Source organism: Anas platyrhynchos, chromosome 2 (genome assembly GCF_047663525.1).
Source record: "Anas platyrhynchos isolate ZD024472 breed Pekin duck chromosome 2, IASCAAS_PekinDuck_T2T, whole genome shotgun sequence".
Lineage (NCBI taxonomy): Eukaryota > Metazoa > Chordata > Aves > Anseriformes > Anatidae > Anas > Anas platyrhynchos.
In genome coordinates this window covers 5,144,284-5,159,575 of record NC_092588.1, presented here as the reverse complement: position 1 = coordinate 5,159,575, position 15,292 = coordinate 5,144,284, and the positions used below count along the sequence as shown (strand labels likewise).

The following is a 15,292-nucleotide window of genomic DNA, read 5'->3' as shown; positions in this document are numbered from 1 at the left end:
AAAGACAGCTCTGAAGCTTTTAGAATATTATTTTGAATGGTACTAAAGCTGGTGTCTTGAAAGTCGTAGCCCCTTTTGCATTAGAAATAGAGCAGTAGCAGCGCAGGACTTATTTTATGCACTGTGCACACAACCCAAAGTAAAGAAAGACACATACAAAATAGAAAAATACATTTTATGAATCATCTGAACATGTGATTGCTTTTGAGACTTCATCACAGGACTTGTTACTTGCTTTGAAATCAATAATAAAGCATTGGTACCTACCAGATATCAAAACATTTCAACTCTAGTTCCTTATACTTGTAAAGAACTTGAGATTTGTATGATGACATGGTTCTTTGGTCTACACATTTGCAGAAAAACTCATTGTGGCATACAAATCACTCTCACAGGCAACAAAAAACTGACTGTAGGAAGGGCTACATTATACATACTGCTCACTACTGGACATAGACCAATGCTGAGCACAGTACTTCCTTAGAAAACATCTGTGTGTGCTTCTCCTATTACTTGATGTAGAAAAAATAGCTCTTAGCAGTGATTATAGGTCTAATGCTACATTTCTTTTCAAAATCATACGTGTTGATGTAGTCCAAGTCATAGGCTTCTTCTTTATGGAGCCAGTGAGTAGTGAGAAAGTTTTCGAAAGTCTTTGGTCAGTTTTGAAAACTGTACCTTATTATCTGTCTGGCTTAATGATAACACAATAAACTCAAATACTACAATGTGCAGAGCACTGGAATCAGTGTTATTTAAGAAATACGGGTGTTTTAGGGAACCATTGCAACGTCTTCCCCATTGAGGTTTACCAGATGATAACCTCCTGTTAACCTCCAGAGCTAACAGATTTAAGCCAGTCTGACAGCTTTATACATATACTAAGTTATCAAGTTCAGCTTCGAATAAACCTGTGTGTGAGCCAATTGGCTCTCTTTGACAAGCATAAGCCTACTATTTACCTCCCAGAAGCAGGTGCCAGTATATTTTTAAATATTCCATAGGTCTGTTGTTATCCCTACAACATATAAGCAGAAATCCTATTTAGAAACCAAGTAGCATCTCCGGAATTTTTAGCAGAATACATCTCTCCTGCTGTCTTGTAAAACCATCACCCATTTTTGCCTGCTAACTATAGTCCAGAATGTAACAGAGACTTTTGGCAAAAATATCTCCCACTGCCACCATGTCTCACTGAGCAGACATGTTATTTTTTGATTCTGCTATGCTTACTTCCACAAGATCAAGTGAGACCGAGAATGTTACTAATGCTCATAATGACATATTCTTAGAAATAATTTCAGTCATATATAACAAGATGGAATGACAGAGTCTAGGACAGACATCCAGTGAGACCAGAGACAAGAGATTATGAGCAGCTGCTGGCATGAAATCCTGTATTTGAAACACTGCGCAACTCTTCACTTTCCATAGTACAGTAGCACAGGGACTGGAAGACTCATCACTAGTCAATACAACAAAAAACTTTCTCCCTACCAGTTCCACTCATTGATTCATGTGTCTCCCAGGAACTCACAGATAAAGTCTATTAAAACCATGGCTTGGTTCTGATGATACACGCTTTTATCTCAGAATGTGCACGAACCAAACAACTTGGCATGTGCCCTTGTCACGTCTTCCACCCACCCAGTAGTTTATATGTTCCTGTTTTATGCAGTGTTGTCACGTTAAAATTACAGAAAGTTAACTACAACATCTACTGTAAGTTTTACCTTCTAAATATGTATACCTATAGCCCTTATGGTGGACTCCTCTCCTGTTCCCACCATACTAACACAACTAAAAGGGGCACATGCACCAGAATAGACTGGGTCTCTTTCTCCACCAGCTCTCTGCCATCCTCCAAAACATTTCTATTTCACATATTCAGATTAGAAAGTTACCTGATCTCTATGTTAATACTTCTGCTGATGGTGCTCTTGCTGTCTCATACCCTACTTCAATGGCCAGCTTCAGTGCCACCCATAATTTCTTCATTTCACATAAAATCATAGAATGATTTGGGTTGGAAGGGACCTTAAGAATTATCTTATTTCAACCCCCCTGCCATGGGCAGGGACACCTTCTACTAAGTGCAAAACATGCAAAACGATAAATTAAACAAGTTTATTCTGCCTCAGAACAGTTTCCTTGTATTCATTCTAGAAAGAAACGACTTGGGAAAGATATGTAATCTTCTCTAGCAAGGCTGGGCAACCAGGTCTAGGTGTCCTTGCTTGAGCAGCGTGGTTGGGCCAGATGACTTCCAGAAGTCCTTTCCTACGTCAGCCACTCTGTGATTCTGTAATAGCCCTCCAAAGAGAAAGGACTGCTGTACAGAGGAAGAGAATAAATACTTTTTGATATCCAATGAAAACAGAACCAGATCAGGCTCCCAGTGCGGTGAGTGGGACTGAGGCCAGACATTGAGTAGAAAGTCTCCCCTGTTAAGACTGGAATGAAGGATCTAGGGACATTAGAGCATCTCAACAGCATCCTTGAATCAGAAAAACGCCACCTGGGAACACCTGTTGCACACCTATCCCCTATAAATTCTGTTCCTGTGGAAATCATGCCATTGCAAAGATTAATACATTTTTATGCACCTGTATTTGCTGCCTTAGAATAACTCCCCTATCCTAGATCCATTTCTTTCAAATCTACCTGCATTCACTGTGTCCCATGTACTAGATACTCAATTCCCCTTGTCACTGTTCACTTCCTTACACTTTGTTATTCTGCCTGAATGTCCCTCCAAATGTACACATTATCAACTCATTGTTTGTTCAGCTAATTCCTTCCTCTCTGCTACCTTTCTTACTAATAATGTTCTTACTAATAATGTTCATTGATGGCAGTCTGATTCCTTTTGTTCTCACATTTGAAACAATTCATTTAGCAGTCTACCTTCCCCTTAAATTTCTCTGTATCTAACACAACTAAACTCTTCCCTTTCACCTGCCCTTTCAGTGGTTTTATTTCTCCCCAACAAAACCACCAGTGAAGGTGGAAGCAAACACCCTGGAAGTGACAATGATCACACTCTGGAGTAAGGATGATCCTAGTAATCCTTTGGGATTTAATAATGAGTGGTATGCACTTATGTGGGGACCTAGTATGGGCTCAGAAAGCCACGGGCAAATAGCATTATACTCTGTCAGATGGGCAAATGATTTCTTGAGAAGGCAACAAACACAGACCTAGGTAAGAAGTACTAATAACAGACATAATGCTATTACAGTTCTTTTCCAAGGGGCTAGAAATTCAAAGTTCATTTGTACTGTGTGATTTTCAGACACTGTTCTCTATTAAACACCATTCAAAACATCAGCAGGGTTTATGTGGTTAGTAGCCAGACCACTTGTGAACACCAGTTGTCAGTAGAGTTGGGATGCTGAAAGGCCAAAAATAAAAAGTATCTTTTTGTTTCCTAAAGGATTAATCTCAGAAGCATCCAGAGCACACTTTTCATATTATAATGCCAGAAAATAAGGAAAGAAAAAAAAAAAAAAGGCAAAAAAAAGCACATTTCATATACAGAATAGATCAAATTCTGGGTATGAATAAGCTGTCAACCTTCACATCTATGCCAGGATACACTGGATATAGATTAAAATCTATTCAGTAATACAAAATCTAATAGAGTAACTAAACTATATGAGAACAAAAAGTGAAGACACATTATGCTCTTCAGGTGACCACTAGAAGCTGTCTTATATTTAACGGTGACTTGGGCAGAAGAACCCAGAAAGTGAGTGCTTCATTGCACTCTGGGTAGTAAAACAACTTCTTACAGAAGGGAACAGAGCAGAAAACAATAAAATAAAGAACTATCAGCAGTGTTAGAACCAGGTAATCATGGAAGGAAATAATCACAGACCTATGTTAATTGCACCTATTATAATTCTCTTTGTGTAGAAGAACTGGGAGCTCTACTTACTTTCACAGAGACGCCTTCTCAGCTTCCCCCGAATTTTATCGATGGCATTGTAATCGGAGACATGAAACACGTGAGCAGACTTGGGTTCTGAAGCAATCTCATCGAGTTCCTCTTTTAAGGCTTCGCCAACACCCACTGCAAAGATCCTAATTCCAGCCTGACGGGCTGCAGTGGCTGGATCCAAGACATAATCCTGGCTCCTTCCATCAGTCAGAAGGATAGCCACTTTTTTAACAGTTCGATCACTAAGTCTCCCACCTGCTTCTTTGGAAAAGCTGTACGTGTTGATGTACCTGAGAGCATCTCCAGTGTTTGTGTTGCCCCCATAGTACTTAATTTTTCTGGCGGCCTCTTTGATTTCCTCACGGGTTTTGTATTTTCCCAGGTCGAACTCGGTGGTTGGCCGATCGCTGTATCGCACCACACCTACACGGGTCTTATCTGGGCCAATCTCGAAAGTTTCCACCAAATTAGCCACCCACTGCCGAACCTTCTCAAAATCTTCTTTTCCAACACTGGAGGAGGCGTCCAAGATGAACACGAGGTCATAGTGAACGTTCTTGCAACCTGCAGGAGTGGCAGAATATATCGCTGAGGGAAGGTGAAAGACAAGTATCAGATATAACAAATATTCCCCAGGCATGGCTCCTCAGCGAGCTGTTCTGAGGAGGCAGCAAACATCCCTATCCTGCAGAGAAAGTGCAGATTCTCAGCCTCTCTTCCTTGTGATTCACCTCATCTGTTTCAGGACATCTACAGTAGATCGGCACACGCTTCTCTTTGAAATGCAAAGCCTTTCTCTTCCTGCACTACTAACTTCCTTTGCTCAATCTTTCACCTACACCATCTGCATGCATATGAAGCTATTTTTCTCTTTTAAAAACTTCATTGCAGTCCCTCTGCTCAGGCAATGCTCTGAAATGACCTTGGCAGCTCAAGAGACCTGCTCTGACCTTCCCTTTGCCAATCCTGACCTTGAGTAGTGAAGCTTTCATGTTCCCTCTTGCATTAGCATTATGATTTATTTATGCTTAGCTAGAAGCACTTCTTCTGCTCAGCATGATATCTTGGTGAAGCAAGTTTATAACAAGATTATTTTGATTTTGAGGCTCTCTGCCATTGACTATTGACTAAAGGATGACTCACTGAATACTGGGATGGCTTCCTTGACAACAAAGGGCAGTTCCTTTGTGTGAGAAAAGTTCACTTATCCCCACAAACACCCTTTTGGCTCCAACCATGATATTTGTAATCTGAGGCCTATGTAATCCAAAAGGCAAATGTATTTTAATTGCAGTTTTCTTGCCCTATGAAACCAGACTGGTCATATATTTGTCAGCTGCTTACCAAGAAAATAGATCTCCCAGGAGATGTTTTCTATCTCTTTCTGAACACAGATAAGCCAACCAGCAGTATATTCATAAAAAGACCCAGAGGTGATCAAGACGTATCAACATAATGCCACAGCTGGACAAAATGTATACATAGATATATTTAATTTATTATTATAAGCTATAGTCCCTATATAGTCCCCCATCAGCCATCACTTCTCCAGTAGTTCTTCTCCCACATCACCTCAGGAAGTACAACCAATCACATGAAAAAAAAAAAAAAGGAAAAAAAAAAGCACATGTAACATGGTGCATGACAGAGAGCTGGTCCATACAAGTGCCTGTGCCACTGCATCCCTTTTATAGGGCTTTTTTTTGCCCCACGGAACTGGAGATGTTATATGTGTCCTCTGAATTGCTGGCAATTGCTTTTAAACCCTGCTGCTTTACCAGGCTCTGAGCTAGCCCACATCTATCCACACCCACTGAGGGCAGATCTGTCCTGTTTCATTATAGGACCCTGATTTCCCCAACTATTCCCACTACATCTATGGCAATGACCTCCTTTGGGCTCTGACCTGGATCAACCAACCTACTTCCTTTGGTCAGAAAATCCAGGAGTAGTGGTGAAAATATGAGATTCCAGTCATTCTTGCTCTACACTTTGTGTGTTTTCACATCAGACTAGTTCCAGCCAAGTTCCAGCAATTAAATGCACATCAATGACTAAGATACATTACATGTGCATCTGAAGTGCATCTCGCAGCTCAGTTTCATAGGAAATTAATACAGGGCTGCTCACTAACGTGAACCAAAGCACAACAACAGAAAATGCTTGAAAAATTCACTGTGGAGGTTTTGAAATCCTTGCCAGGGCCCTGAGAGCATGGTTATTCTGTGGGGCTTGGCTGTCAGGGATCCATGGCCTTGGGTGAACTCCTCAGGAAGCTCTTCTACAAGCATTCAAGAAACATTTGCCTCTCCTCCCTCTGTAAGCTGCTTTTAAGGTAAAGTTGTCACCCTTGGTCCTTGCCTGAGCCACTGACTGATTTCCCAGCTTCACTTCAAACCTGCCTCACCTCTGTGGACATGCCTGGAGAGTGGCTGACCCCAGCTGATGTTTTCAGACCTCACAGAATGAGAGAACAGTTTGGGTTGGAAGGGACCTCAAAGCTAATCCATTTCCAACACCCCTGCCCTGGGCAGGGACAACTCCCACCAGACCAGGTTGCCCAAAGCCCCATCAAGCCTGGCCTTGAGCACCTCCAGGGATGGGGCATCCCCAGCTTATCTGGGCAGCCTGTGCCAGTGCCTCACCACTCTTTGAATGAAGAATTTATTCTGAATGTTTAGTCTAAATCTATTATTTCTTAGTTTAAAGCCATTCCCCTTGTTCTGTCCTATACCCTCTGACAAAGAGTCCCTCCCCAGCTTTCCTGTAGCCCCCCTTTAGGCACTGAAAGGCAGCTGTAAGGTCTACTCAGAGCCTTCTCTTCTCCAGGCTGAACAACCCCAATTCCATCAGCCTGTCCTCACGGGAGAGGTGCTGCAGCCCCTTAATCATCTTTGTGGCCCTCCCCTGGACTCTTTCTAACAGGTCCATGTCCTTCTGGTGCTGGGGACCGCAGAGCTGAACACAGAGCTCCGGGGGGGGTCTCACAAGAGCAGAGCAGAGAGGGACAATCATCTCCCTTGCCCTTCTGGCCATGATGCTTTTGATGCAGCCCAGGATACGGTTGACTTTCTGGGCTGCAAGTGCACATTGCCAGCTCATATTGAGCTTCTCATCAACCAACACCCACAGGTCCTTCTCAACAGGGCTCCTTTCAATCAATTCTCCACCCAGCCCGTATCCGTACTTGGGATTGCCCCAACTCAGATGCAGGACCTTGCACTTGGCCTTGTTGAACGTTACAAAGATGACACGGGCCCAACTCTCAAGCCTATAAAGGTCCCAGAATGTTGCAGGTGATGAAAATGAACATCATCTCTTGCTGTGTTAATTTCTGTTGCAAGGAATATTCCAGAGACCTCACCCAGGTGCTGCCATTCCTCCAGTGTCTAAGGGAAAAACTTGTATGTATGGGTTTGGGTTCATGTTGGGAACAACCTGTCCACATCGGATCACACTGGAAACAACCTGTCCACACAAGATCACATTCCGTGATGGCATTTTGCAAGTGAGGGCATGCTTTTCTCTAACCACAGAGCAAGAAAGGTCTGGATGGATACACCAGCAGCATGAGCAGCCTTCTGAACATTGCTGCAAGGAGGAAAATAACAATTCTCTCAAGGGTAATGAGAGCATGAAGATGATGGAATATATGGATTTATACTATGGGATGTCAATTACATTACATCCGTGTATATAGGTTAGATTGCCAAGTGTAGTTCTGCTTCCTCTTTGCAAAATATAAAGGATATAACAGTAAAGGCTAAGCAAGAAATTTCTGCTTTCAAAACGAAAAAAAAAAACAACACTATGTTAATCTATGATGCTTGAAAAAAAAAATAATAATAAAATAAAAATTAAATAAATTAGGCTAACTAAAGAATATAAAGGTTTAACTATAAAGCCCACAAGGTACAGACCTTCCTGTTGCTCATTTTAATGACTCTCAGCAGGTGAGATGGCTGCAGTTTAAAAACAAACACAACAGAAAGAATCTATCCTATCTGTGTTCAAGGGCAATGAGCCTTAAAACAAGGTGGTTTTGAAGTTTAAAAAGCAATGCCTATTCAGGCAGTATTGCAGGGAAGAAAAAGACGGTCTTTCAGGATCATTTTCTTAAAGTTAGTGATTCTTTGCTTACAGACCTGATGGCAGTGAGATTAAATGCTGCAGAAAAGCTTTTACTAAATATTAATCTGCATTTTTAGCACAGTAATGTCCACTACTGGACAAAATTGATTGTTTTCCAAGAATGCTATTACAATGTTGTTTACTGGCAGAAACAGTTCATGTTAAGGGAATATGGGAGATAATTCATAGAAAGTCAACTTTCAGTTTTGTAATTACAGGAATGCTCTGTGGAAACATAATTCTAGGAGTTGTATTCACCAGCTCAGACAATGAGTCAACCATTTTGCTATATTGCCATTAAAAATAGTCCACAAACAAACCATAAGACCCAAATTATTTAAAGTAATCACAGAAAGAACATATAAATGGTACCATCATTTCCTTCCTTTGAGTGATCCACAAGCAAAAAAAAAAAAAAAAAAAAGATGCTATTCCACATTATTTTGTTACTAAGTACTTACTCCTGTTAAAGTTCATACAAAAAGCCTTACATAGATCACATAACATCACTGTAAAGCAGCTATTCCTTAGACAGAGAGAAGTCTAAAAACTCCTTTTCTTTACTATAAATTAGCCAAGGATACAGAATAGCATCTTTGCTAGAAAAAGAGACAGAAAAATTCCACCTCAAGCATATATAAATAAATAAACGATAATAAATAAGCCTTTGGGCTTTCATAATGAATAAGCAGAGTAGGTCTACAATTGTATTTTCTCCTTGACCTCTAGCACTTCTAGATAACTCTTCCTATTTCCCCTTAAAAAATAATCTGTCCTTGTGAAGACAACCCATAGGAACAGCTTCTCAATCACACCACCCTCATTCACAGAATCGCAGAATGGCTGAGGTTGGAAGTGACCTCCGGAGGTGATCTGGTCCAACTCCCTGCTCAAGCAGGCCTACCTGCAGCAGGTTGCCCTTCAGTGGCATTTAGGGGAAGGTGCTAACTGGCACAGGCCAAAAACCATGTCAGGGTCCATTCTAGACAGTAGGAACCATGAGCCAGAAGAATTAGCAGAGTACCTTGACTCTGTTTAGTGCACCAGGAAAGCCAGCCAGAAGGAAGATTCGCCAGGTCTAACCTGAAACCCTCTGAAGACAATGTAAGGAGTGGTCTCCATACTGTCTCCATGGATGAGGCATATCCATGAGCACACATCACACTTCTCCCTTTGTTGTGGGTGGCTGAGCCAACTTGTCTAAGCCCACAGCAGAACCAGGAACTCTAGTTAAATCCTTGATCCCTGAGTTACCTCCATCCCTAAGGTCTGTTCTATGTCTTTTCAGCAGTAAATGTCTTGCTTGTTGTTTTTTTTTTTTATTTATTTGTTTTATTGTTTTCCTCCTACCAATGATAGCATCTCAGCCACGTAAAAGCCCCAGCAGCTATTTAACAGGAGTGGGATGCTGCATACCTGCTCTTTGTGCCTCAGTTCTCTCCCCACCGAACACAAGTGTAAGGAGAACCAGGAGATGGGGTACGCGGCGTCTTCCCATAACAGACATATCTCCTTCCTCACATCAGCTTGTCTTTTCACCGTGGTGAGAAGCTCGCAAGAAATCCAATTTGTAGCCTAGCAAGGAAAATAAAGAGCAAGTGTTATCTCATAGAAAAACAAACAGAAGCAATGATGCAAGCCATGAGAGCACCGTTTTTGGGAGCTGTCGCTTCCGCCTGTCATTTTGTTGACCAGACACAAACCACTCAGACAAAGAGGCAAGAAGTTCACCTACTTTTCAAATGCTATAGCCTTTCACTAGCTCTATTCAGCATGCAGCAGCCTGGACAGAAAAAAAAGGAGAGAGATTACCAGATTATTATACTTTAATTGAGCCCACTGCCAACTACACAATCAACGCACTGGAGTGGAAACCATTCCTGACCCGGCCCTCCCACACATTCATCGTTAGGGGAAACAAAACGCGGAACCGAGTTACAGCCCACTGCAAATCACACACGACCCATTGCCACTGCACCCATCGCTGCTCTCCGTTCCCAAGCCCCAGAAATGCTGAGCACTAAAAACATGTGGCTGTTTTCATGCATTTGCTTGCTGCTCTCAGCTGATGTCTATAGTATTAAACTCAGCAGCTTCAGAACGAGTCTTTCGACTATTTAGATAAGAATTGCAAAAGCTCAGGTGGAACACCTTCAGTTTAACGTCACTGGTTCAAATTTACCCTGTCTGAAGCCACGGAAATCAGCAGGTATTGTAGCAAGGCAATTAAAGTTTAGCAACATTTTCTAACACTAAGCTAACTCTTTTTATATTATTTCAATATTTAATTATTTATTTACTCTTTTTAAAAGCTAATTTTTACTATAAAGATCATAAAGTCATTGCAATTTTATGGACTGAGTTTCATACATGCAAGGGAAAACAGTTTCCACTCTGTATCTCTTATTGCCTAGGGAATCATTTTGGAAAAGTTTCTCCCAGCTCCTGAATCCATCTTTTCCTTCTTAGTGCACACATTTCTTGGTTCATTTTCTTAAGGAATTTCTGCTTCCTCTGTCTTTTAACATGCACATCAGCTTCCTTCTGTTGATGGGTACAGAAGCCAACTATATTGTAGATCATTGCTGTATGGCTGATTATGCAGTCTAGGCTATTTCTTTTCAAAGCCATAGGGTTTTGGGGGAATCATAGACAAAAAGAACGGTGGTGTCAGCATCTGTTCAAATACAGTCTTGATCAGTCAAATGTTGGGCCAATCTCTATCATGTCTCTCAGAAATAAATTGCACATCATTCTGGCTTAGGAAGCAAAAAAATGAAAAATCTTCTGTAGTCATTGAGACATAGCTGTAAATTCTTATTCCAAGGACAAAATACAGGCCTCTTGATTTTAAAAAATCTGTATCATATACAGACAAGGAGAAAACAATGCACCTAACACATCCTGCGCTCCGCAAATAAAAAGTAGGAAGCATCTGCCAGCAGTGGAATATAAATTCAAGAAAGGATCAAAAATAAATAAATAAATAAAAGTCTGCTTTTTTATTCAAGCAGCATCCCGAAATCCAAAGGGTACAAGCAGGTACTGTAGTTTACACCTCTGCCAGATGGTGTCCCTGCGAGACAGTGAGGTGCTCAGGTCTGAGCTCCCTGGAAGAGATTGCGGGGTAAAATATAAAAAGGGCATTAAAATATCACAGTGCCCTAGAGTAGTTAGAATTTCCTTCTAAATAAACACTTTACCGAAATACCGATCGGGCAGCTGCCTGCGGAGGGATTGGGGCAAGCACCATTTAAAATAGCTATGGGAGCCCAAGGTTTTTCCTCCCGTGTATTTCTCAGGAAACGTTGGTTTCTGGCACTTAGGGGTGGCAGCGAGAGATGAGAAACCAGATCTGCCACGGGGCATTCTCCACTCTCAGCACCGGGAGCTCAAAACGTCATTTCTGTGTGTCTGGGCTTGCACGCCAGCGAAGTTTTATAAATACATTATTAAAAACAGCCTTTGCCAGCTGCTAACCCACACGGGGCCAGGATAAATGGAGCAGACCAGCAGCTGGTGTCACTCAGCAGAACGGTGCCGGGATGAGCTGAGGCTGGCTCGGAAGGCAGCAGACGTGGAAAGCTTGGGGGGCACGGTTCGCTTCCCATACTTCTGCCCCAAAAGAAGGACTGGAGAGCTGTGTTTCAAAGTCATTCATCCCCACTCCAGGCTAAAATACTTCAAGAGTTCATTGCAGTGTTATGAATGCTGAAAGGTATCTCAGAGCAGTCATTTGGACTAAAAATAGGGGGAGAAGGGGGAACACAAATCAAATCAGAACATCTGCTTAAAATCTAGAATCATAACCTGTGGTAGCTTTAATGCACATTTGTGGTTCAGTGTTATTCTTGCATTCAGGCCAAAATACATCATTTTATCCATTTTTACAGCACAGAGAATTGAACCAAGTCTCTTAACTTGCAACTGGTTTATGTATGGATGTTTCAGGGAGACGAAAGTGCCCCATCCACATCAACAAGACTCACATCCCAGTAATGAAGTCTTCAGGGGTGTTAGAAGAAAGGTTGGAGGTAAAGCATTTCTAGTGAGAGGTTTTCCACAGCAGCTTCCTTCCCACTTCAGTTCACCACCATGAGACGAAGCCCAGTCTGTGGTCACAGCATCTGATCAATGTTTATATCCTATTCCAGGAGGAAGGGTTGAAAAGGAGCCCAGACTGGCACAGTCTAGGCTTCAGAGTGACCCAAGAATAAGAAATTATTTTTAGGGGACTCTGTTTACAGTTGGCCAACGTGGTTTTCTGTTATTACTATTTACTTCAGCCTATCACTTGGGAATATTTTTCCTTCAGGTGGCATAAGTCAATTTACATTCTTTAAAAATACCTCTTTTTTCTGTTTATTTTGCAAGCATCACTAGGGGATCCCTTTGTGACACATTTACATGTGATACTGCAAAAAGACCTGACAAACCCTATTATGTCCAAGTTTGCTACCAAACTGCAAACTCTGTGCCCGAGGTCCCATTTTTAATAGTTTACCAGGGAATAAAGAAATGAACAGTTCTGGCTACATGCAAATATTATATAGGAATGGCATTGGGGCTGAAAAGCATGCTGGTAAACGTTAAAGTGAGCTCTCTGTGCTTAAAATACAGGCATAATACCAAGCTATTCATACAGCCTCACAGCTGAACAAACAATATGCAGAAGATAGACACAAGCTCTGCATAACATTTAACTTTTTCAGAGGGTGGTATAGAGTTATGTCAGTGAGCATCCATGGCAAGTAAATTCACTTTGGGAAATGTATGGTCATAAAAAGCAGCACTGAGAGAAAAAAAAAAAAAAAGGAGCTGAAGAGCTGACTGGATCTTCTCATCTCAAAAGTATTTTATTCTTTTGCTCATTGTTGGGCTTCTCTTGTACTCCTGTGTTGTAAGGGATGCTGCTTTGTCTTCTTGAGCATCATGGAAGCTGAGAACAGCTAGGGCTCTGCATCAAAAGCATCCCATACACATTCAGAACAAAACAACATAGCCGGGCTGCATTTTCTTGTGTTTTTGTTTGTTTGTTTGTTTTTCCCTGTTTGAACCAAAATAAAAGAATATCCTGACATGGGTTCATTTGGAAAACAAAGCCCCTGCTCTTTGCAAATAAGGCAATGGGGTTTTCTGTCCTGCTCTCTCTGGTTTTGTCCTACCTGGGCTGGATGCAGAAGGGACAATAGAGGGACTTTGTTTTAGCCCCACTTCTCAGATAGTGCTGTCACATCATTGTAATTCAGGGGACAAGGAGGGGAAACTTGTATAAAAGAATACAAGTAAAATTGTGTGCTTAGAAATGGCATCCTGCAAAAATGAAGAGAAAAGAAGGGACAGATACAAAGAATGTGGCAGAGCAGAAAACTTCAGAGCATTTCTAGGACGTGTGATTTAAGCACAAGCACTGGATATTCCCTGCTTCAGCCCCCAGACTCTGCTCTTCTGTCCTGGTTTGAGGCATATCACTGACACAAAAACCTTTGTGAATCAGAGATGGGAAAAAAACACACACACACACACACCGAACAGACCGATTTATTTGATCCTTCATCCTTTATACAAATGAGTCTGTCACAAAACTGTATTAACTCAAAAAACAAAAACACACAAACAAAAAACCTGGAGTCAATACTAAGGCGATCATTTCAGCAGTGCAATCTAATAAAACTGCTCGTACCTCATGCATGCAAAAGTTCAAAGACCCTTCAGGGACAGTGCAAGGAGCAGTGATTCAAGTCTGAATGTAAAAAGCATGTCTAGCTGGGGACTGAAGTGTGCTCATTAACATACCTGAGCTTTTACCGGAGGATATGGTTTACTAGATCCTGACACCAACCTGTGCATCTCACTGTTAAATTCTAGGGGTGCTGATATTGTTTTTCTTAATCTCACCCATTTGTCTGCTGCTGCTGCACATCACCATACACCATATAAATATCCTAGCTATGCTGGCATTCATAATGTGATTTTAAATGTCTTTAGTATGCTCCTCTGAAGAAGAGGTTAGCCTAGGGTGGAAAAGACAGTGTCCGATTATACAGCTTTTCACACACATGAACAAACAAAAAAAAAAAGAACAACAACAAAAAAGGACACTAATACATCTGATATCTAGTAGAGTCAGTTTGTTGATCGTGTCTCTTCCAACTCCTGAACTAAGCAATTTAATTATCTAAATTATTGCTGATATGAGCAGGAAGCACACCATATAAAAGAGAGATGGGGCTTTCTCCCCCCCAGTCAGCTCATGCCATCGTATATCTTTGTTCAATGCTTTTTCAAGAAATCATCCCATGGCATTTCTGGAAGATATGCATCTTTCCAGGCCTGATCTAAAGCCAAGTGTAGTTAATGAAAACAGGGCCATTGATTTCAGCGCGCATTATTTCAAAACCCAAATGAATAATAGAGCAGAAAATCCTCTGCTAACACCACAGTTACTCCCGAGGTACTTTGTTTAACTACAACCAATGGAAAATCTGTGAAACCAGGGAGGAGACTGTCAGCAGCTCCACAGCTGGTTAGTTGGGGACTTTCATGAACCCTGCCAGCCATGAGGTCCCCAGCACCTGCTGTAAGTACTGAGGCTGTGGGAGCTGGTGGTTCTTCCCATCTTTTGCAATATCACGTCTCAAAATCCGCTCCTAAACTGCTCCCCAAAAAGCAGATCGCTTGCACTGAGATGGTTGGTGTGAATGCTAGCCAAAGAGATCTGTCATTTTGACAGGAGATGAAATGGGGCGCCGAGGGAAGAGCAGCAGAGCCTCCAAACCCATTGGTTTGTTTGCCTTAGCTGAACTCTCTTGGTGCTCCGAAGCACTTGGTGCTGGAACTGCCGGGCCCCGTGAATGATTAATATCGCTGCATTTGGAAAGAAGTTTGATCATGCAACAAATAAATTGCATGCAGAACAATCAGGAGGGGGAAATTAATAACTAGCTGCTTGCTAAGTGACAGGTGTCTGTCCAGGAGACTGAACGAGGCAGGAATTGGATGGGAAAAAATATCATACAGAGAAGGGTAACTGAGTGTCTTAAAGGATCAGACAACATTCTCCAGGGGGGACTGGATTAACTCAGCACGGGCATTTCCTAATTTCTGCACGCTCCACTTTGCAGCCGTAGAAACGTTCTTCTAAACTCCGTGGCACTGCACGTGCTCTTGCAGGGAAACCTGAGAGAAAGTCAGAACTGGAATTGGGCAGCTCCTGAC

At 41.8% G+C, this 15,292-nt stretch overlaps 1 protein-coding gene across 1 annotated transcript in view; it reads right to left on the bottom strand.

Moving 5' to 3' along the window:
* The window catches only part of COL22A1 (collagen type XXII alpha 1 chain), a 228,141-nt gene that overhangs the window by 192,044 nt on the left and 20,805 nt on the right, over positions 1–15,292 (bottom strand). Inside the window, exons 2-3 of the mRNA XM_072034280.1 lie at positions 9,491–9,649; positions 3,941–4,507 (exon numbers count right to left, since the gene is read on the bottom strand). Coding sequence (XP_071890381.1) covers positions 3,941–4,507; positions 9,491–9,581 — 658 coding nt within the window. The 5' untranslated portion in view covers positions 9,582–9,649. The remainder of the gene's footprint in view (positions 1–3,940; positions 4,508–9,490; positions 9,650–15,292) is intronic.